Source organism: Aplidium turbinatum, chromosome 8 (assembly GCF_918807975.1).
Source record: "Aplidium turbinatum chromosome 8, kaAplTurb1.1, whole genome shotgun sequence".
Classification (NCBI taxonomy): domain Eukaryota; kingdom Metazoa; phylum Chordata; class Ascidiacea; order Aplousobranchia; family Polyclinidae; genus Aplidium; species Aplidium turbinatum.
In genome coordinates, this window is record NC_137479.1 from 3763897 (window position 1) to 3787596 (window position 23700).

Below are 23700 nucleotides of genomic sequence, written 5' to 3' on the forward strand. Positions count from 1 at the left end.
TTTCGAGAAAAGAAGTTTTATTGTCCCATCATACAATATAATGACAAAGAAGCGAAAAATAGCAAATGTCGGGTAAGGAAACGTGAAGAAATTTATAACAGCAGCAACATGTGGTTAACTAAAGACACGAACTTCATAAAAAGAAAATATTCTGCGAGGTGTGGCTGGTTTTGCAAGTGGAGTAAATAGTTCACGTGGCTACAGATCCCACTTTCTTGGGATCAACATGCCACAACAACTTGGCCAGTGAAAGCTTTCACCTGATAACTATCAATACAATTGCGGGTGAAGATATCCACTGCCGTGTAAGGACCAGCAGTTCTATCGCATGAAGAGAAACAATAGCAGCCGACTTCTCATCAGGGAACAAGCAATCCGCTAAGGTGCTGGAGCGATAGCTTTGCTATTTCAATGTGTCTGTTTGCTTGTAATAAATTCAGTTTTAGAAATGAGATCATGTTCTTCTAGTTATGCCACGCCTGCTTCTGGTAACCCTGCTCAAGGCGCGTGGACGTTTTCACTGGAGAGATGCAATGGAGATATCGCGGGTGATAAGCGCTTATTGTTCGATTCGGCAGATACAAAAAAACAAACATGTAATCACATGAAGCCACATTAACAAGTCGAAATTCTGCCACTGAAATTGATTAGAATGCAACCGCCAACCAATCAGAACATGTTATAAGAGACTACCGTCCAATTGTGATCCTTCTCGCACTCATCCAGAGAGTTAATGCTTGTTTTGAACTTTATTTGGTAATTACAGAAGAAAAAGAGCAATAGCAGTAGTGGGAATCGAACCCGCGTCAATGAAATGACTACTTTCTAGCCCTAACCTTAACCCCTAAGCCAACCAGCTGACAGAAAATCCATCACTTAATTCGCTTTCTATCATCTTCTTTTCGCCATTTTTTACGTCACTTAAACCGTAGCTTGTGATTGGTTGGCGGTTTCATTCTAATCAATTTCAGTGGCAGAATTTCGACTTGTTAAAGTGGCTACCGTAATCACAACCCGTGCTGGAATGACAGCCTACTACTGTACAAGAAAAACAGAAAGGTCCGTCACATTCCAATAGACTACTGCACATCTAAAGGAAATTAATCTCAAACAAACATAAAATGTGAACTCTTTCAATCGCAGGGAGTGTCATTTACGCCATGAGTGCAATTCATTACAGCATTCCCACCAATATCCATGATAAGAGGTTGGTTAGATACCACTTCTTCATTGAGATAGTTCCAAAAGTAAATCAATTTTCCCTGTTCCAGGTATCCACCTTTACCATACAATGCTCGTTGTGACTTCCCACACTCTTCAGCCTTCAACGACACTGACTCCAACTTTTTGAGTCTTAAAACACCAAACGTTTCACAAGTCCACCTGAAACACAAACGCATGGTTCCAGTGCGGGGAAGAAACAGCAAAATATCGAACTTCAGTCCTACTATTTAGAGCAGCCAATCCTCAGTCGGTCATATTAACTATTAAGGTCAACACAACTAAATAAAGTAAAATTATAAAAGGTTCCTTGCTTTATGTATAATGCGTGACAGGAAGATTGCCCGTCGGAAAATTGCCCGCCGGAAAATTGCCCGTGTGGGAATATTGCCCGCCGGAAAATTGCCCGTGTGGGAATATTGCCGTCGGAAACTTGCCACCCGGAAAATTGCCCGTCTTTGAGTAAGAAATAGCTGCGAAAAAAATCTAGCTGTGAGTCTGTATTGAACCATTGTTCCTTTGATGGCTTAAACTTAACACCCAGCTGTGAGTCTGTATTGAACCATTGTTGCTCAAATAGTCTAAACTTAGCACCCGTGCAACCAGATTGGTGCGACGAGATTTAATTATCACGTTTTGACACTGATCTTTGTCATGTATTAAGCGAAATTCATGAAGTAGCCTACTTTAATCTGTAGCAAACTTGAAAATGTACAGTACATTGGGGAATTCGCAGTAATAAAGGCACATCACATCATAAATTTATCATTTAGACATTGAAAGTAGCAACAACTTTCATTCGGGAATGACAAGTATGGGGAAGGTTTAATTGATATCAGAAACTTACATGATTACTATTGTTGCTCATGTGTTAACCAAAGCGATCATACAGAAGGCAAATAATGAAAATACATACATCAAAACACCCGGACGATTACATGATAATATACAAAGTGTAAAACAATTAAGAATGGTGGCAACATAACAGTTCGTGTCATGTGCGTTGTGCATGGCAGATCAGCAAGTTTTCACTTCATTGTTAACAATAACAACATCAATCACAGGGATTTACAAAGGCATGTCGGACTGTCGGTGAAGCCCAATGGGGGTTACTTCTAAAATTCAAAATACATATGCATATTATAGGCCACACTTCTTAAATATGACATTTTATCATTACTATCATATTTTGAAACAAGATTTCTAAGCCGGACATCTAAATCTCGGTATTTTTTTCGCATGGGAAGTGTATTTCGTCTTTCCAATTGAATTCTTCTCGCATGGGCCAGACAGCTAACTATCTATCAAACTATCAAAGGAACAATGGTTCAATACAGACTCACAGCTAGATTTTTTTCGCAGCTATTTTTTACTCAAAGACGGGCAATTTTCCGGGTGGCAATTTTCTCGACGGCAATATTCCCACACGGGCAATTTTCCGGCGGGCAATATTCCCACACGGGCAATTTTCCGGCGGGCAATTTTCCGACGGGCAATTATCCGACGGGCAATTATCCTAGGGGTCTGCTACTATTCGGCGAGTCCGATTCGGCGAGTCCGATTCGACTAGTCCGATTCGGCGAGTTCCCTATTCGGCGAGAGCCCTTTTCGGCGAGTGCCCTATTCGGCGAGTTTTTGAAATTTTTGAAAGGAAATTATCGGGTACCGTAGCCTAATTATAATTGCCGTTTTTACATCGTTTTAACGTCGCTAAACGTTGAAATCGTGCAGAAAGGAATAAAAAGAAAATGTTTGAACTATTAAATTAAAATTCGTCATGTCAGTTCAGTTGTTTTTATTTCTGACCATCATATGAAAAACAATACACATCAACATAGCAAAGGTAGAAGCGACAAAACGCGAACGTTAAAACGTGCTTGGATGTTTCTCAGTTTCAACGTATCCTAGTCAGCAAAAGCACCCTTTTCTACACGATTTCAACGTTTAGCGACGTTAAAATGATAGGCCACACACTTGGTTAGCCTTTTCATTCTGTTACTACAATGTAAAAATGAACTGTTAGGCTAACTGGGTTCTTGGAACAAATTTTTGCTGGTCGGGATAACTAGGCTACGGTAGCCTACCCGATAATTTCCTTTCAATCTAAGCTGTAGGAGTGTAGGTCACACATTTGTTGATCCAAACTAATCATTTTAACCATAGGCGCCTAAGCCGTGGGGACCAGGCCCCCACGCACATTTCCGCGTGGGAGCAACTTTTTATGCGGCATTGATACATAAAACAATAGATGAACTAGCGATCGGCAGCAGGAACACATTTTTAAATGCAAACCGCAACAGCTTTGCAGTAAATAATCACTAGAACGAGTAGCGATGCTACAATCCCACCCCAGACAAAAAAATCTGTCATATTTACGTTGATTTAACGTCTGCAGACGCTTGCAAACAGTCTCGCTGTCGCTTTCGAAAGTCGAAACCTCTGCAGAGAATTGTTGCGGCAGTGAATCGGTTGCTGTGAAAATGAACTTGAAGTCTCGGCCCGAGGTTACCACTAACCAACGTAACAAGGGCTGGTACAAACCGCATTGCGCACAGTCGCACAAGCGGCATAATCAACACAACAACGGACTTGCGCAAACTGCATGGCGCACACACGACCGTTGCCATACAAACCAGATCAAAGGCGGGGAATATGCGCATCTTTTGTTTTATCTGCAACACGAAAACGGGCGTATTACAGCGAATTGGAACTTGAAAGCTGGTCAGCCATAAGTTGCGATATTGTAGCGAAAAGGGAGCAATGTCAAGTCGAAAACTTAATCAAACGTCTCTCTGTAAATATTTTTCAAGGGCTGTTTACGGATGTCAGCAACTTTTAAATTTATTAAAGGTGACGTGCTGTTGAATTGATGTAAACATGAATGATTTTGCTTTCAACAGGTATATTTTCAAGCATATGATCAAGTTAGTATTTTCATTCCATTTACAGTATACCTTTTAGTAAACCTTTTCGTCTCTTGTTCGTTGTTAAACTTTATGTTGTGCTTAGCTTAAAGAGTCGTAGTCCATCAACCGCTAGCCAACGCAGACGCATAGCATGTGTTTTGGTCGAGCTTTGTTTATAATAATTAACGGCAGGTCGAACGTAGCGATAACTCCGAGTGTGGCAATAAAAGCAATCCTAGTGTGACGACATAATTACGTCATCCATCTGCGTGACATTTCGCTGAATTTACGTTGCTGATGAAACACGCTTTCGCCCCCACGGCCAAAAAAATAGTTAAGCGCCTATGATTTTAACTATTCAAAAGTACTAACTTATAGACATAAACATTTTTTTTTTTTTTAATTTTTTTTGTTTTATTTTTCCTTCATATCTTAAATTTTTCTGAAGGTGATGCAACCTTGCCAAATTTCTTTCAACTCAATAACTTACTTCTGTCACAAGCACGTTTTAACGTTCGCGTTTTGTCGCTTCTACCTTTTTCTACACCTTTGCTATGTTGACGTGAATTGTTTTTGATATCATGATCAGAAATAAAAACAACTGAACTGACATGACGAATTCAAGCACGTTTTAACGTTCGCGTTTTGTCGCTTCTACCTTTGCTATGTTGACGTGTATTGTTTTTTATATGATGGTCAAAAATAAAAATAACTAAACTGACATGACGAATTTTAATTTAATAGTTCAAACATTTTATTTTTATTCCTTTCTGCACGATTTCAACGTTTAGCGACGTTAAAACGATGTAAAAACGGCAATTATAATTAGGCTACGGTACCCGATAATTTCCTTTCAAAAATTTCAAAAACTCGCCGAATAGAGCACTCGCCGAAAAAGGCTCTCGCCGAATAGGGAACTCGCCGAATCGGACTAGTCGAATCGGACTCGCCGAATCGGACTCGCCGAAACGGGCCATTCCGTATCCTAGTGCCTGTATAATGTAAGTATTGCAAAACGTCAAAACTTTTTTTTCAAAATCGGCCGATATGATCGAATGCCAGTTGTTATATGTTCCTTTTTTCTAAAGGTTCTTTCAAAGTGTCACAATATTTCTGGTTTAAGCTGAAATATAATTTCAACTTGCTGCTTTGTGTTTTTTCTGCTATTTTTGAAAACAGTCAATTGCTTCAGTTCAGACGTGAACATTGATAAATTTATTGATGTTAAAACAATGTTATCTGTGATATCACAATGTTATCTGTGATATCACAATGGTTAAGTTATCGGTTAAGTAGAAGAGCCCCACCAAGGTCTACATGGAATGTTTTAAGGGAGTAGACAAAGTATTCACATGAGAAGACTCAATTTTACATGCTTGAATAATTTTTTTAAATGTTCACCAGGGTAACTTTCAGAAGTTCAGGGATGCACAAGCTTGATAAATGTTTGAAAAAGGTCGTGGCCACGGCTACAAAACTGAACTTGCTCATTCCATTGAACCAATAAGTTGGAAGCAATGAATCAACGACGGCGCTCACCAGCGTCGAATTCCTTTTCTCGCTTCCGCTTCGTTCCGGCTTTGGTTTGCTGCATTTTCTTGGCGAGAGTGGCCGCGCATGAGGCGGGGAGGGGGAGGTTGCAGTGGAGGGTGGGCGGGGGTTCATTGCTGAAGAAAGGGAGTTTTAAAACCTGCAAAAAAAACAATAAAAATGCGTAAGCCAAAAACAACTTAGTTGTGAGCTGGATGTAAAATTGGGATAAATTTAAAATACAGATTATCTCACAGAAATTCAACCATGGGAGGGGACTCAAGTCTCTTTTCTATTAAATATTTCATTAATGCTAAAATTTATTCGATATTCTCCTGAAATTATGCGCTTAATACAAATTCTGTTCATATTGTCAGTCGAAAAAGCCCCGATAGCTACCAGGATGAGTTTTTAAAACTCAAAGCCGATTCTTGCGCAAGTAATTTGTTAGATAAGAAATCGATCTCTGAATCTTGGCCATTGATGTGCGATTCCCATCCTCATACGTTAAAAAAGCTATCCGGGGTATCCTTCCGTTTACCCCACATCATCATGGTCGAGTTTGGTTTTTAACGTACAGATTTTACAGGGAATTTCACTGGTCAGCTACACGCATGACAAATTTCATATTGGATCTCCACTTCTCACGGTCACAAGGGTCGGATTTCAAGAAAGTCCACTCTCGTCCACTTTTCAGTACGTACTTTCCAAGTTAAATTTCATCGACAAACACTCACATCGTCCTGGAATTCGAATTGTATACCAATTTCAGTTGACATCACAATTTGTCTTGTAATAGCTCTATCATTGCGCTGTAGATGACAAATATTTGATCTATTCAAAGCCCAGACTTCGCTGGCGTAGACCATAGCACTCGCACATATGTACCATGCGTCTTGTAAAACGGCGTAATGTTTAGACCAGCAAGAGTTCTCCGAATGATTTCCCATTCGCTTTTACACGCGACGCTGCTGTGTGGACGTCTCCAAGATAACGAAATTAGCTTACAACGTATGCAGTTTTTTGTGACCGACTTGAACATCTGTTTGCGTTCTTCCATTGATTGGGCGGGCTGTTCTTAGACATCGTGAGCATCTAAAGTCAGTGTCTTTAGTCATATGATCTAACTGACTGCATCTCATATATGTACCCATTGCTGGAATCCGTTGCAGTGAATGCTGTTGCGACCTACACCTGTGCGAAAAACAGAAGAAGGAAATTTTCCTAAATCTTGTAGTTCTAGGCTTGTAAAGCAGATCAGGACCTTGTTCACTTTCAAGCCTTTCGTTTCCAACGCTTATTTCCAAGTCAGGAGCCTCTCTACACATTTCTACAGGTCGTCGGCTACAAGGATAGGATGAAATCGTCTGCACACAGATCCTCCCAAAAACCGGTGCGGAGCTCTCGTGGCAAACCCTTCGGAATGACGATGAACAGCAGAAGGCTAAACGTTAAACCTAGGTGTACTCTTACTTTTACATTAAATTCTTTGCTATAGCGGTTACCACTTACCAACACCAACATAGCTCCTGGCATTGGCGTACATGTCGTATCAGTCGCACAATTCCTTCTTCTACGTGAAGCTTACAGCCCACCAGATCACTTTAGAGGGAATACGATCGAAAACCTTTTCGAGATTTTTAAACGCCATATACTGATGTTTGTGTACTTACAAGTATTATTCTTGTAGTTGTTCAACAACAAAAATTGCATTATCAGTTGTTTCCCTGCCAGGGACCAACCAAACTGACAACCATCAATCGTTACTTTCTCCCTGACATGACTAACTAAAATTTAGAAGCGAAATGATTGGAATGCCTGTTCGATTCAATAAAAAAAATAATGATGCGAAAATGTAGATACTAAACTCATGTTCAGCAAACGTTTCGAAAACTTAACACTAAACACTCTTCATCTTCAGTGCTATTAATTATCATCAGTCAATAGCACTGTCTGTGATGCAATAATATATAATGACAGGCCTCGAAATTCACGGCGGACACTGCGGACATGTCCGCCGTCACAGCATGTGATGTCCGCGGGAAGTACCATCTAGATCGGTCATATTTGTCCGCCGAAAAATAACACAGGAACTAATACAAATCGTCATTGCATAGCACGAACAATTGTTGAGAGAATACAATTTCCCGCGCATCTAGAAAATGTGAATACTGTATCCCTTATAATCCCTTAGCTTTCATTCAAGTCAGAAAACTTTTGATTTTTACGTTGTTTCAACGATTGATGACATTGAATCATCGTAACATTACGTGAATTCTTCGCAAAGAATCGATGGGAGTAGGCCTACGGGTACTTCTACACTAATCACGCGCAACTTAGTTCATGTCTTATGTCAAAATGTCTGGCTTTGATCTCCGAGTAATATTGATAAAGAAAGGTTGGTTACAAAATTAGAAATGCGAGTGGGCTATTACAGCAAGATACAGCAACAGTTGTTAAGTTTTGGTTTTACAGTAAGAAAAAGCCCAGGGAAAATTCACTTTCGCTCACATGACACGCAAAAATAAACCTTAAAAAAGCCTAGTGATTAGTGATGCTTTGCATAGCAGAAAATAGTAGAGTTAGTGTGGAAGTTTTCCAACTTGTGCCCAGAGCATTGTGATCTGGGTTTTCTTTCGCTGAGACTTTTCGGTTATTTGTCCGAAATGACTTGAAAAAATTCGGTCATTTTTTATTTATTTCGGTCATTTTTTCTGATGAAAATATTTCCTTTCAAGTAGCTGAGTGATACAACCCAAAATTTGCACTTTCTGACTAGCTACAACATTAAGTTTCGCTGAGAAACGTTGTCGTGTTTTATCTGAGAAAAGTTAAAGCAGACAAACGTTTCTTCAATGTTCATCAGCGAAACTCAACCTTGTAACACCCGGCCGCAGACATTGACTATATATTTTTTCGGACTTTTTGACCGAATTGACTAAGTTATATTTTTTTCGGACATTTTGACCGAATTGACTACATATTTTTTCGGACATTTTAACCGAATTGACTATATTTTTTTCGGACGTTTTGCTAAAAAATTGGTCAATCACCGATAAACAACCGAAAAAAAGAAACCCAGATTGTGACGCAAGAAGCCACACGACCACGTTCGGTGGAAGTTAACCAGTTATGCTGCGTATTAAGCAGCTACACGGCGCTTTTACTCTTCAAGCGCACGTCGTTGGTCTGATGAAAGCCTTTCAGAGTGACCACTGAAATTTAAAGTCTTCTAAACCGTATAGTTATAGTTCTCAAATGGCGAAGAAATATCAAGTTAAAGTGATTAAGCATGACGATCGACGTCAAAACTGGTGTGTCCGCCGTGAAACTTAATTTGTCCGCCGAGATAGCTGCTCAGACCGGACACGTATGTCCGCCGTCAACAAAAACGAATTTCGAGGCCTGTAATGTAAATCTAGAATTAGCAAAATATATCGGCAACCTTTGTAGAGTTGAGCCTTGTGACGGGGTTGTAGCGGAGAAGACCAGAAATGACCCGGAGAAGATCGTCAGAGGCAGCACTGAAACACTCGTTCAATGGCAAGCCGGGAAACTCTTTAAAGTTGATGTAATCTGGCAATGACGTCATCCCCTGAAATCATACGTCCTTGTTTAATGTCGAGAATAATTGAGATAAGTTGCTCTTAGAAAATGATCAAATGATTAAAGATACGTTATAACTACTCATGAGTTAAAAACGCTCATCTGACACAAGACAAGTGGCAACACCACAAAGTCGTGTACTATTACGAAAGTGCAATAATATATATTATTTATTTCTCCTCCATTTTAAATTAAACTCCATTATTGTTTCTCTTCAAGCCGAGTTTCAATCGTCCATAAAGTTAACACTAACCGGCCACTCAGCTTCACTGGGTGTTCCCAGGGTCTCAAATATTTTACTCAATTGGTCGAGGTCAGAGTCCCCTGGCAAAAAGGGGACGCGTAGCAACAATTCAGCAAGAATGCAGCCTACTGCCCACATATCGACGCCGACACCGTACAGCCTTGCTCCGTACAGAAGCTCAGGTGATCTGTACCATCTAATGAGATAGAAACAACGTCAAGCAATTGCTGCTATGCCAAATCACTAAATTTTGAAATTTACTGATTCAAAGTGATGCACCTACTACCTTTGTATTGGTCATTAGTCCATGCTAACCAGAAATATCTCTGCGTTAATAAGCTGAAATTAAGTCTCTTTTTTCCTTCAATCTATAAATACCTTACCACATTTAGGTTTGCTATATTTTGACAAGCCCTTACAGAAAGTCAGACGACAAGAATTGCTTCAAGCTATGAAAAACTTTCTCCTCGCCATAGTAAAGTGCAAGAGAAAAGTTCAACAAAACCTTTTGTACCACATTAACATACATTTATACTGATTTGATAACACAGGCTGGAAATTTCTGTTTACCTGGTGACGACCTGGTGGGTAAATTCACGACTTGGACTCCCAAATGACTTTGCCAGGCCAAAGTCTCCTATCTTTAAAACTCCATTATGGTCAATGAGCAAATTATTTGGTTTTAAATCCTGTTGAAAATTCGATTTGTTAAATGAACAATGAACATTCTATGTGAATCGTTACGTAGCAAAGTCAACTTTTAACTGTGAAGTGTGAATGCGTTTTATTTAAATAAATAGACTTTACCTAAATCAGGATAAATATAAAAAATAAATAAACAAAAAAACTCGCTCTGTGTAAGACCCATAAAGAATGCAAATACTCCAAGCCTTTCAATGTCATAATCATGTATGCTTTGATGTGCGACTGAGTGAGTACGATGGTGTTGTCTTTGATGATAACTTCCAGATCAGTTTCCATAAAATCAAAGACCAAGCTGATGTTAGATTTCTGGCCAAACACATCAAGCAGCTGAAAAATAACAAACTTGTAAAAACAGTGAAATATATATCCTTTAATACACTGTGTAGGTCACTTCATTTCTATATATTTATAGCAATGAAGATGAAGACAGTATAGTTAACTTACTAGATAGTAATAATTTGCATTTTTAAATCACCTTGCCTCACCAAGTCTTACCCCAATTATATTTTCATGATGCAATTCTTGTAGTAATTTTATCTCACGAAGTGCAGTTCTATTAATTCCATCTTTTGCTTCTGCTCTGTTTCCAAGCTTAATTTTCTTTACAGCAACAATGCGGTTGTCATCATGAGTATCCTTTGCTTTGTAAACAGTTGCAAATTGACCTTCTCCAAGAAACTCTATTTTTTCATACCTAGATGATTTGCTAGACATTTTTTAAAACCTAAAGCAATCAATAAAAGCAAAGTATTGAAACATTAACAAGGTGTTGCCATGACAATGTGTAACTCAAGTCACATTCTTATAATAATATGACTGCCTATTGTATGTAGTTTTCCAAGTTATCAGTGTTCGTTTTATGTCAAATGAACAGTGAAGTTTTTTAGATATTATAAAAAGGTGCAGCAATAAAGTAACCTGATATACTCAGAGGTGGGCACTGGGCATCAGCTACTTCAAAGGATACGCTACACCACCACATGACTGCGTCACGACATGACGCTACACCGCCAATCAATGAAAGTAGCTTGGTACCGCCACTTTCGTCTTAAAGTGACACAGCAAGCACTTGTTGCCAGATAAGGAATTCTGCTCTAATTTGAGAAAAGTTTAAAGCTGTTGAAAACAAAAACTTGTATAAATTTTGGAATTTTTCTTTTGTCCAGGGCAAAGATCAAAATCTTAATCGTATTCCTAACTCTAACCCTTCCTAACTTTAATCCTAACTCTGGCAACAACACCTGATTGTAACCATGGCAACAAGCGTGTAAAAATAGCCACTTAGAACTTTAAAACCTTAACAAATTGCAAAGAAACAACTGTGCCATTTTCAATCATCGCATTCAATTTTCTATGGAGTTCAAGAAAAGCATAAATTTTGCACTTATACTTATATTACATTATCACTGTAAAAGACAAATATGGACAAAATAAGCATCAATATAGCAAATTGAACTTTACAGCAGGAAAAACTAATTATTTGTAGATTTTTTTTATTAATTGTAAGTTGTAACTATCACAAGACATATATATAATTGTATGCACAAATTAGCAATTCCATTGCTTCCAAAAGATGCTGACCTTCAAATTTACTTCATATGTGCTATTGTGCTTATTAATAATTGTTTAAAATTCTTTCGCAAGCATTTCTACATCATAACAACAATAGCAACTACGTAAAAAATATCACACACAATCCAATTTGTAAACTATCTTAAGACAAAACAAAATCAGAGACATGAAATGCATATATTGTGATAATTTCTGGTCAAATATATTAACTGTAATTTAAGTGAACACAGCATGATGCTATTAAGTTACCTTGGATGGAGTGTAATGTTATTGTTTTTTATTTAAATTAACAGATTTAAAATTTAAAAGCAACAACAGAATATAATTCATTATTCAAGATTTCGTTTTCGTACATTGTGGCGAGATTTTTGAGTCTTTGATCTTGATTTAAAGGCCTCTTTCTGCTTATTGTCCTCAATGCAATCAATTGACTTAGAATTAATCGATTGATCAAATTTAGCAGCAATTTCTGCTTGGTATTCTGTTGATGATAAATTTTCTTCCAAATGGTCTAACTCCACTTTATCACAAGAAGATTTCTCATCGGAACAAGATTTTGAACTTGAAGATTGGATCTTTGATATCTTATTGTCATGCTTATGTGTGGCATGAACGGAAGGTTTTTTAAAGCTAACTTTAGCACAGGTATTACTTAACGGTGATTGATGTTTAATCTCCATGGGCTCACAAGAATTATCTTCAATTTTAATTGCTTCCTCTGACAGATTGATTGAATCAATCTCTTTATTTACTTTTGCTCGTTTTGCAATATCATGAAGAAAAGCAAAAGCAGCTTGTGTGTTTTGACGATCACTAATCACATTTGTTTCTTCCAGGTTATACCTTTTCCACTTTTGTGGCTCACTCACATAACCAGGTTTAGCACTCTGTTGAGACTGTTTACTATTTGAGCTTTCATCTGTGGATCTTGAAGAAAGTTTAAAGCTTCTTTTCTTCGCGGTTGGTTGAACTGGGGATGTATTCTGATTCAAACTATCTTTGATGCTATCAAGTTGTTCAAATATGTCACAACTACGATGCTTAAAATCATCATCTTCTCCAGATAAATGAAACCTACTATCCATTAGTTGTAATGATTGGATGGACTATATGTTAAGGTGGACTTTGAGTAGGTATACGCAAACGTAAATATTTCCAGTCTAAAGTTATTGACACCACTTTTGAGTCTATCACTTCACCAGATTTTCTCCAATATTTCATTTCATGAGCCAATAAAAATGAGTCCAAGGTCTCTGAAAAACTTATCGAAATTGTAAAACTGCTCAGAACGAGCTAAAAGAACTTGTAAAATCAAGAGAAATTGTACATTTGTTTTGTAAATTATGCCAATTCGGTTCGGTCACGCTCTGGCAAGTTACTCACATTACAAAAGAAGAGTTGCCAAATTAAAACTAAATGAACTTCACGCCATAAACAAACCCTGTCGTTCATTTCCACACGAACTGGAAAATGGTATGGCCAAGTGTTGACTGTTGACGTAAACGACTATACAACCGCTAAAATCTGCTAGCTGTACTATTCCCATTCCCTCCAACAGCTCGTCTGCCACGTCCTCTCAGTTGATTGAGCATCTAACTTTATGCACAATAAAATTTCAAGATCGATGCAAGCCCTTGTCAAGTTGTAGCGATCCATTATTTCGTCATACAAGTTTCCCTTTCTTTTACTAAAGTGAACTCCTTTAACCATGCTTTAACCTAAACTTATTTCCTAATGTTTCCGTAATTTTCCATGCAATCTGCTCCCAAAGTAAATAAGAAAAAGGGAACTGATAATAAAATGATTTGTTCGCATTTGGCGAAAGCTCAATCAGACCAGCTCAAGCTGAGCTCAGTTCAGAAAACATTAAATTGATTGTTTAGTTAAAATGTAATAATTCGTGATAATGTTTCACTGTCCTGTAGTTTCACTACCTCTGTAATGTTTAAATTCAATTTGTGTTATAAACCTACAATATTATATGAACACCTTCTGATAACTAAAAATTATAATTCGAATAACAATTGTGTGGAAATAGTTAATGGAGTCAGATAGCTAAATCAGATTGGGAGTTTAGTTCAGTTTCGTTTGCCTGATCTAATAGCAAATAAGAGAAACCTGGATGATGGGCGACACCTTGACGCGGTGTTCAGGCTTTCAACTAAGATTGCCCTTACAAAAATAAGCATAATATTGCTACTATTCTTGATCAAATTAAACTTTTCTTGTATCTTTTAAACATCGATCGAAACCAGATATGTGGGGATTTCAGTCAGAAATGATTATTTTAGATGTTAGCAATGGCATAGAGATAAAAAAATCACTTAAAACCCCCCCAAAAAAATTTTTTTTTACCATACGTTTTCCAATATGGCCTATATTGAAAATTTCAAAGGGCCATTGCTTGGCGAATAGCCTACTTGAACAAACCTGCTCAAATTTTTTTTTTGGGAGTTTCTAGGACCAACCTCATAATTTGAAGGGGTTGCCGCCATGTTTTGGAAGAAAAAGTTTTTTTTGACCCACCCTAGCGCACATTCAAGCATTCATTTAAAAACCCGATCCTCTTGCTCCACCGGTGTTCGGTTGAATTAACAAACGTAAAAATGAAGTGTCCTGATTAACAAACGTAAAAATGATAGCACCAATAAGAGGTTTTTACTGATCGAGCAACGCATTTCAAGTTCTTCGATTATCGGCAGTCGACACCTCCTGGTGGATGAACTAGTTTACAAACAACAACGATCGGAAACTTCACTCTGACAATCTAGTTCGGGCCTGCGTCAATGGTTCAAAGCTTTCGTGAGTAGGCGAAACGGCTCAGATTAAGTTTGAGGCCTTTTCAGTTCGAGGATTGAGATTCAAACAACCAATCATGTGACAAAGTTTCTTTGATAGCTGTAGCCTATGTGACGTCAAAATTAACATAACTCCCAGTGGGCTATAACCACTAACCAGAGATGGCTTGAACGAGCACGTGATAATTTAAGTTGACGGCATATTTTAGAACTCGTATGGCGCTGTGGGCTTTTTGCATATGAGGTGGTAGCAGTCACGTTATTTCATCGAGGCATTGCAGCCATTGGACTGTGTTCAAGCGCTGTGAGATTGGCATTTTCATTTTGAGGTCCATAAATCGAGCAGTATAGCCTAATGCAGGCCCGTAATTATACATTTTAGCTTGAAGGGCTCAAAAGCTGTTGCGAAGTAAAAGGCTATGCACCAGTGGCGGCTCGTGACTTTTGGCCGTGGGGGTGCTGTAAATGGTGATGTTAAATATGACGTCATAAAGTGGCAGGAACGGACGAGCGCCGAAGGCGCGAGCCTCCTAGGGGGGTCTGGGGGCATGCCCCCCCAGAAAATTTTGCACTTTTATATGCTCTAAAATGCCATTCCTGGTGTTTTCAGAACAAAAAATAAAAATTTTAAGCAGTTGAAAATGTGGATTTTTAAAACTTTGAAACAAAGAGCACGAGGGATCAGTATCGAGCACGAGGGATCAGAGAGAGAAAGCGAAAAATTAATGAATGTCATCACGGAGGTTGAAGATACTTTATTTCAAGAGCTCTGTGCCCCTAAAAAGAGCGATGTTGGTGCAGTGGACCTCACTAAAAGGTTTAGGCTATGCTAAACCATCACAGCACGCTTAGAATAGTGATACCTTTGGTCACAGCGGTAAACCATAATCTCTTCGTGGGAAAATTGTAACATAAGATTCCCGAATCCGTTCGTCTGTATGTATCGACCGAGAAAGAAACACTTCTTGAAACGTCTATTCTTAAAGTGTATTCCTGTAAAATTAGCCCGCGGCTATCGAAATCGAAATGCAACGCCTTGCACCTCTAAAAACTGTCACTACGATATAGATTACTTGGATAAAAGACGGAGAATTTGTCCAGCTAGCAAGCACCAAATAAACCAGTTAAATGTGCGACCGACTTCCAACTAACAACTTCGAGAATGAATCAGAAAAATTTGTGATAACTCAAAGGCACGCCAGCAGTAGCGCGACGCAGCATTTCATGTCCAAACAAGTTTCAACTGAAACAGGTTTAAACAGGTTTGACACGAGTCTTACGGACGATGGTGAAATTTTGGCTCATGTTTTAGGAATTTCCATGACGTAATATTCAGTAGACCTGAACGGTTTCTACATGACGTTTGACCAGGCGAACAACCGTCTGGAACATAGCGGCCCCTAGTTATGACAGTCTGACATGGCATAACTAAAAAAGAATTGACGACAATTGTGAGCCAATGAATAAAAACACATGATACACAAATTGTTTGAATCACTTACGTTTAAGTTAATACGCAAATACAAAGGGCATGCAAAGAATGAACAGCAATAAGAATAAACACGACGATACATGAAATTGGTACCATAGGTAGTAGGTACACGCAAAAATGACGCTATATACAATGGTTGCGATAATAACCGACTGTTCTGGGCTCAGACAAGTGTCGGCCACCGCAGACAAAACCAGGCTCAAACCCTAACACTTAGGTGTTCTTTACGGGGGCGAGGCACGAAATATCCCTCAACACACAGTCTACTTTCACTTTCCCCGTACTCTCATCATAGTTGCAGACGGCAACTTTAGCTCTACGAACCACAGGCTTCCCTTTCCTAATTTGTGGAACTACCTCATGCACCCTCCCAAGTTGATACTTCCCACGTTTACCAATGTCCTGGAGAGAACCTACCACTACCAGTTGACCAGGCTCCAAATTCTCGGCCATTTTTAGCGATTTTTTCCGGCCCTGAAGACCTGGCAAGTAAAAATCGATCCATTTACTCCAAAACTGATGAGAAAGTGACAAATTGAACCGATAATCCCTTCTTAGTTGGTCACGATCATGTGGTTGCCCAACAGCACAGTATGGGTCTAAGTATGGGGTCAAAAGTGAGGCAGGGGTGATGACAGTAAAATCCCTAGGGTCGTCACTCAAAGGTACCAAAGGGCGTTCGTTCACGATCCGAACGGCACTGCCTGTGTACGTAAGCAGTTCAATAAAATTGGGCTTACGACTTGAAGAGTCCAAAATGTGAAAAAATGCAATTTTAAATTGTTTAACCATTGCCTCCCTGTTAGCACTCCACTTCCCAAGTTTGCTTTTTTAATTGTGACGTAACAAAGTATGGTAAATACCATTCAAATCCCTTGACATTTCCTGCTTCACCAGTACGCTCAATATAGCCATTTGATTTAAGATCCTTCATGGTGTCAGTAAGGAAATCACGAAGTTCAGGTTGTTTTAAAGCTTTCTTTCTTAAAGCAGCAGCTCTATCTGACGCCAACACAAAATTGTTAGGTAGATCAATATCTTCCTTCAACGGAACAGGTATCTCAAATTGACCATCTTTCAACTCAATATTCGGTTCGACAAGTTCTCTAGCCAAATTATCATTGCGAGACAATTCACAGGTTTCATTTTGCAACGTCAAATCCTGAATGACTTTATTCAGGTCTGCTATTTCCATATCACGAGACTCAATTTTACGCTGAAAGCCAGAGATGACATCCGACTCTGAAGACGTCTGCACTCTGCACACTTTAGCAACGCTTTCATCTAAGGGTGACTTACCACCACAAGCCAACCAGCCGAGAGGAGTGAGCAAAGCATGTGGTTCACTACGATTTTCACCAACACGCTCTTTTTTTGCACACATCAAATAAGCGTTGTCGTTGCCAATCAGTACATCTACAGTACTAGCCTACAATCATTCAAATGAAACATATTCACGTCATGAAAATGACGGAAACCATTTAAATCTTGTTTATGCGGTAAAGTTTTAACATCATCAGCCCAAGCTGGGTTAACCACCGAGGTTATATCACAAAACAGTTCATCTGTCTCTAACGACTGGATGTTGAGTTTGACAAGGTCAGCACAAGTAGCTTTCTGACCAGCCAGGGTATCCATTTTAAACGACGCTTTATCGTACGGTTTAAGATCAAGTTCACACACCAAATCACTCGAAACAAACGTCAACTGCGAACCAGGATCATGCTGACAATACACCAACTTCGATTTGCCAGTCATTGGATTCAAAACACGAGCAGCAGTAACGCGGTTAAAGGCTGCTTTAACATTTCCAATCTTAACATTACGCACAGGAACTCTGGCACCAGAGTAGTAAGTAAATGTTAGTTTCGACTTGTAAATGTGTTAACCCTCGGTGTTAACCTGCCACAAGCACATTTGATTTTATACCACATTTGATTTTATACCACATTTGATTTTATACCACATTTATATAGTTATGAATATGAATGGTCTTGTAAATGCAATAACCCAAAGTAGTGACGCACATTTGATTTTATGTGAGAAAGGTAAATCGCAAAGTACAAAGTCCGAATTATGTGAAGCGATATAATTGTGTAACCAGCTTCATAATTCTCACGCTAGGATACTGATAAAAAGGCATTATGAAATAATGAATTGAAAAATGAATCTTTCCTAGCAAAAACATAAGATGCAATCAACAGACATACGTCATCCAAGCATCAAAAAGTGGTAACGCTAAGTGGTGACGCTATATCAAATGTAGTGACGCTAAATGGTGACGGTTAGCTCCTCACTAATTTTCTAAATTATAAAACAAAAATGTCTTAACACGAGCCTAAAATAATGCATAGGCTACATAAGATTCACTTACATAACCTACACAGAATTACATTGCTAAACCTGATTGTAACCATTTTTTTTGCAAACCTTCATTACATCATTTTTTTAAACGCTTTACCAGGGAAACAACCTACAGTATGTTTGCGGTTATTTAACGTTACAGGATTGTTTTGTGTCATTGCTTTTGTTTCATGATGCTGCGCATTGAATGTATTAATTGCGAAATCGTTTTAATTTCGTAGGCTTTCATAATTACCTTGCTTTAATTTCTTTCATTACAATTACACTACATACATTACATTAAGAGCTTGTAAATGATGTGATTTTAACTATTTTTTATCTTCGCTTCGAAGTACTGCCATAATTGTTATTACAATACAATGCCTAAACACACCTAAAGCATATACTTGAAGATCATAAAGGTTTATTAACGTTATTTGTATAATGTTTCTTGCTCAACCAACATAAAAATAGCAATCTCACAAAATAACTAATGTAGTGTTGTTGATTTAAATTGTAGATCTTTTGGTTCTAGGCATATAGAACATCACGATTTGAAATACCAACGCAAAATATAACAAAATCATGAACACAGTTATATTGCCAACATTAACAGACGGAGCAGAAACATAGTCATTCACAAAACAACAAACAAGAAATCTGGCCGCGGCGCAAAGGAACATGGAAAGAATAATATTAAACATAAATAGGAAAGACAAGATTAGAAATGAAGTCATCACAAACAAAACTTGTATTAAAGATGTTATAGAAACAACAACAAACCTAAAGTGGCAACCACAGAATGGACACGAAGATATGCAAGAAGAACTAGAGGGAGACCAAAAAGAAGATGGCGAGATGCCATAGAAGAAAAGATTGGCATCACCTGGATGAGAACAGCAAAAGACAGAATGGTGTGGAAACATATGTGGAGGCCATCTGCCAGCAGTGGCATGACCGGTTGATGTTGATGATATATCAACGCATATTTGTTCTTCTTCCCGTACAACACGTAGTGCGGGCCGATCGCGTTGAAGTTAGCAAACTGTCTGTATGCGTATGGACCTAAAAATTATAGATCGGTTAATATGTAGGATTTAATTAAGATGATTTCATAAAAGTTTTGTTAACTTTTTATCGGTTTGGTTGTAGCCATGTTTTTTCGTAAAGTTGTTTGCTTGCAGGAATAGAGTTTTCACTGTTGATTCTGATGGATAGGTCTATTGGTTTGATTCCAGAGCTTTCCAAATGCTGGGTTTTGTTCATGCTGAATGTGTTATTTTGGTAAATCAATGAGGTTTCACTATTTTTTGGCTTGTATGGGTTAGTTAATTTCGTTATACTTTAATTCTTTTATTCAGTGGTTTGCTTTTAGTTTAATGTAAAGTAATTAGTCAAAGGGGTGCTTAGTCGCTTATTAGTTAGTTATATGTATTATAATCTATGACTGGTCCAAAAGCCTAATAAATAATGCATTTTTGCATCTCCATTTCGGTTAATCTTCGTTTCGCTTTATGTTGGTTTCGTTAAACCTTTATTTCTTTAGGTCTACGTTTCGCTAAAACAGTGGTTTCAGCTAAACCTTTATATAGTAACGTTTAAAAAATCTAGCTAACCTGGAAATTAAAGTTGTTGGTATGATGTCACTTAAAGCTTATAAGAATAATAGCTTTTTCAAAACAACGTTACTCTAAATTTGTTATTGTTTTTTTTTGTAGGAATAAATTTTTATTTTAGATGATGCTAATTCCAACTAAACAATCAACATTCCTTTTATGCAATAAGAACGCCCAAATGAACAGCTATAGAACAAATTGTTGCAACATATACTTCTGCAATCTGACGACTAGAAAAAAAATCAACATCACAAATTGTTACCTAAACTTAAGACAAGCATGAAAAAATACAAAGCTCTAACAGAATGCGAGCACAAATTTTGCAACACGTAATGACACCTGATGATAAAAACACACAAACAAATCTTCGAACACAAATTTTAACGTTACAAATTATGCAAAAGAAACTTGTGATATTTTGTTGTATTTTCTTAAGCTTGTAAAAATAAAATTGTAATTTGTTGAAAATATTTTTTAAGTTTGTAAAAGAAAATTTAAGTTTGTGGCTTAAAATAATTTTTCATGTGTATGTTTTCAGAGATAAACTTTCAGATTACAATTTGTTGAAACTTTTTTTTTTATTTTCAGTTTGTAAGTTATGGAACTTAAAAGTTTGCAGGTAGTCAGTTAATTTTTGTTTTGATTTGTCAATCATACAACTTAAAAGTTTATAGTTTGTTAAAAAAAATTTTTTAGTTGTTGGTTTTTACAAGGAAAGCTTTGTGATTTATTAAAATTATTTATTTTCATTTTTGCAAGTAACAGAACTAACATTTTCAATTTCTTAAAATAATTTTAGAGTAAAAACTTTCAGTTTGCAGTTTGTTGAAATAGTTCTTTTATTTCTTTCAAGGATAATACATCTGCTTATTTATTTATTTGTTTAATTTTTATATGTTACACAATTCAGTTTGTAACGTTTTAGCATAGAAAATCAAGATGAGGTATTTCCAGCAACTTAAAGCACGCTTATGATTTTATATATTTATGAATATGAATGGACTTGTAAATGTATTAATCCTAAGTGGTGAAGCACATTTGATTTTATGTGAGAAAGGTAAATCGCAAAGTACAAAGGCCGAATTAAGTGAAGCGACATAATTGTGTAACCGGGTTCGCTTCATAATTCACACGATAGGATATTGATGAAAAGGCACCTTATTATGAAATAATTAAAAAATGCTCATAACATATATATAAAGTATAAAAAGGGTGGAATGAATGTTTTTTTTATGTGATAGTTTGGAAAACATGGAGAAACAAATCTCACCAATCTATGCGCCACAACCGTATGAATATAAACCATTGTATGAGGCTGAACAAGGCTTAGCTAATGAATCAAAACTTAAACGTGCTTCAGCAAAAGTTGTTGACATCGCCAGTACTTTCAATGTGAAGCATGAAATTGAATTTAATCTTCACTTAAGACGAGCTTCATTATCTGTTTGCGTCGGAAGAAAAGCGTTTCATCCTGAACAACTTTGCAAAGTCGCGAAAAAGCTAATTGTGAAACAACCGTTTTTTGCTTTTCCCTCCACGAAAAATATCTTACCAATTTTATACTGGAGCAAAGAAGAAGATTTAATTATTGTTCTCATAGTCAGCATATCCAGCGTGTGAAAGAGGAGCTCCTACCTCAACAAATTGATTTGAATTTTACCAATGGGAAAGTTTACGCGCCAGCTGCCTATCTCTCGTATATTATCGATGGGAAAGTGAATGTGAAGGTTTATCATGAAGTGTGTCCCTTGCCAACTCCAGAAGATCAACACCAATTACAAGAAATCCTCAAATATTTAAAAGTCCTAAAGGATCAAACACCCAGCGCTTTTCGACCTCAAAAACGTATTAAATTAGATTCGGTTCTGTGATTGTTTTGCACCATTTGTCAATAAAATATGATTGAAACTGTGCTGTCTTGTTTCTTTTGTCAGTCAGCACATAAGTTTTATTAAACAACAAGATTTCCAATAAAAAACACAACAAAAATAAGTCGTAAAGCACATAGACACATACACAAATTATATTGATAATGGCAAAGTAGTGACATCATCAGAACAGACGATACGTTTCGCATAAAAATACGCCAATCCTTTTTTAGTTTGATGATATGTGTAAATTTTGTTTCTACATTCTGATAATTAGAAAAAAAAATCAACAAACCTAACGCAAAACTACATCACTATTGTTACCTAAACTTAAGACAAGCATGAAAAAATACAAATTCTAGCAGAATGCGAGCACAAATTTTGCAACACGTAATGACACCTGATGATAAAAACACACAAACAAATCTCCAAACACAGATTTTAACGTTAGAAATTATGCAACAGAAACTTGCGATATTTTGTTGTAGTTTCTTAAGCTTGTAAAAATAAAATTGTAATTTGCTGAAAATATTTTTAGTTCGTAAAAGAAAATTTAAGTTTGTGACTTGAAATAATTTTTCATGTGCATGTTTTCAGAGCTAAACTTTCAGAATTTAAATTTGTTGAAACTATTTTTTTATTTCCAGTTTGCAAGTTATGGAACATATCAGTTTGTAGTTTGTTAAATATTTTAGTTGTTGGTTTTTGCAATGAAAACTTTGTGATTTGTTAAAATTATTGTTCAGTATGTAAACGAAAATTTAAGTTGTGATTTAAAATAATATTTCGTGTGTATGGTATTAGAATATTTTTTTTAGTTTTCAATTTGTCAAAACTACTTTTTTAGTTTGTACTGTAAAACAAAACTTAACTATTCTTTTTATTTAAAATAATTTTTCGTGTGTATTTTCTTTGAGCAAAACTTTCATCATGTTTCCTTATTTCACATTTATTAACTTTACAAAATTAAATGTGAATAATTATATATAATGTAAACTTGATATTTGATTTAACTTATAAATTAATTAAGATAATAATAACTCAAATTGATAGTTTTCTTGTACATAGTTTTGTTTGAAGCAAAAAAAAATATGATAATGTTTAGTTTACAATAACTTATTACTAGTTATTGCGAATTAATGTGAGTTACTCTTAGATTGATATTTTGTTTTCTTATTTCTAAAAAATAATACATCGGCTTATCTATTTTTATATGTTACACAATTCAGTTTGTAAAGTTTTTAGAGTAAAAAAAAATCAAGATAAAGTATTCCAGCAACCATATCGGGGTGCTTGAACGCATAAGATGTGGTTACTCAAAGCGCACTTATAATTTGCAAACTCTTCAAACACTTTCGATGTGTCACATTAAACTTTTAAATGGCAACACCATGTACTTAAGGTTTCACCTCCATTCTGTTCTGAAGTTTTTATTATTGAGCTGTTGGTTCTCTGATCGATCCCATGCTTCCATTTGTAAGAAGTATTAGTTGTCTTGTTAATACTGGGGTCACAAGTTTTTTTTTTCACATTTTCAACCCTCCTGTTAGTTTTGTTAAAAACAAGCATGGTTTACTTTGTAAATGCTAAAACTTTTATGCTGGTAGTTTTATCAAGCATATTAGGATATATTACAATTCATCTGGAAAGATAATGATTACCTAAAACTTGCTGTTTTAAAGTAACAACAAAATATTCTATCTGACTCTTCCTTGTTTCTTCTCCATCTAAATTTGTTGTCTTATTATAAATCTCATGTACAAAATCGTGCCCAATGGACATCTATCAATGTCATCATA

At 36.8% G+C, this 23700-nt stretch overlaps 2 protein-coding genes across 2 annotated transcripts; both read right to left on the reverse strand.

Moving 5' to 3' along the window:
• Positions 1-10933, reverse strand: LOC145775179 (cyclin-dependent kinase 7-like). The gene is made up of 7 exons (XM_082586415.1): positions 10708-10933; positions 10360-10539; positions 10078-10196; positions 9517-9703; positions 9103-9252; positions 5667-5817; positions 1-1383 (listed from the first exon to the last, which is right to left on the reverse strand). The coding sequence occupies exons 1-7, from the start codon at positions 10924-10926 to the stop codon at positions 1355-1357; spliced, it is 1035 nt and encodes a 344-aa protein (XP_082442541.1). The 5' UTR covers positions 10927-10933; the 3' UTR covers positions 1-1354.
• A 3-nt stretch (positions 10934-10936) lies between these two features.
• LOC145775181 (uncharacterized) lies at positions 10937-13153 on the reverse strand. Its single transcript, XM_082586416.1, has one exon. It carries the CDS (start codon positions 12867-12869, stop codon positions 12114-12116), a length of 756 nt encoding a protein of 251 aa, XP_082442542.1. The 5' UTR covers positions 12870-13153; the 3' UTR covers positions 10937-12113.
• Positions 13154-23700: the final 10547 nt, after the last annotated feature.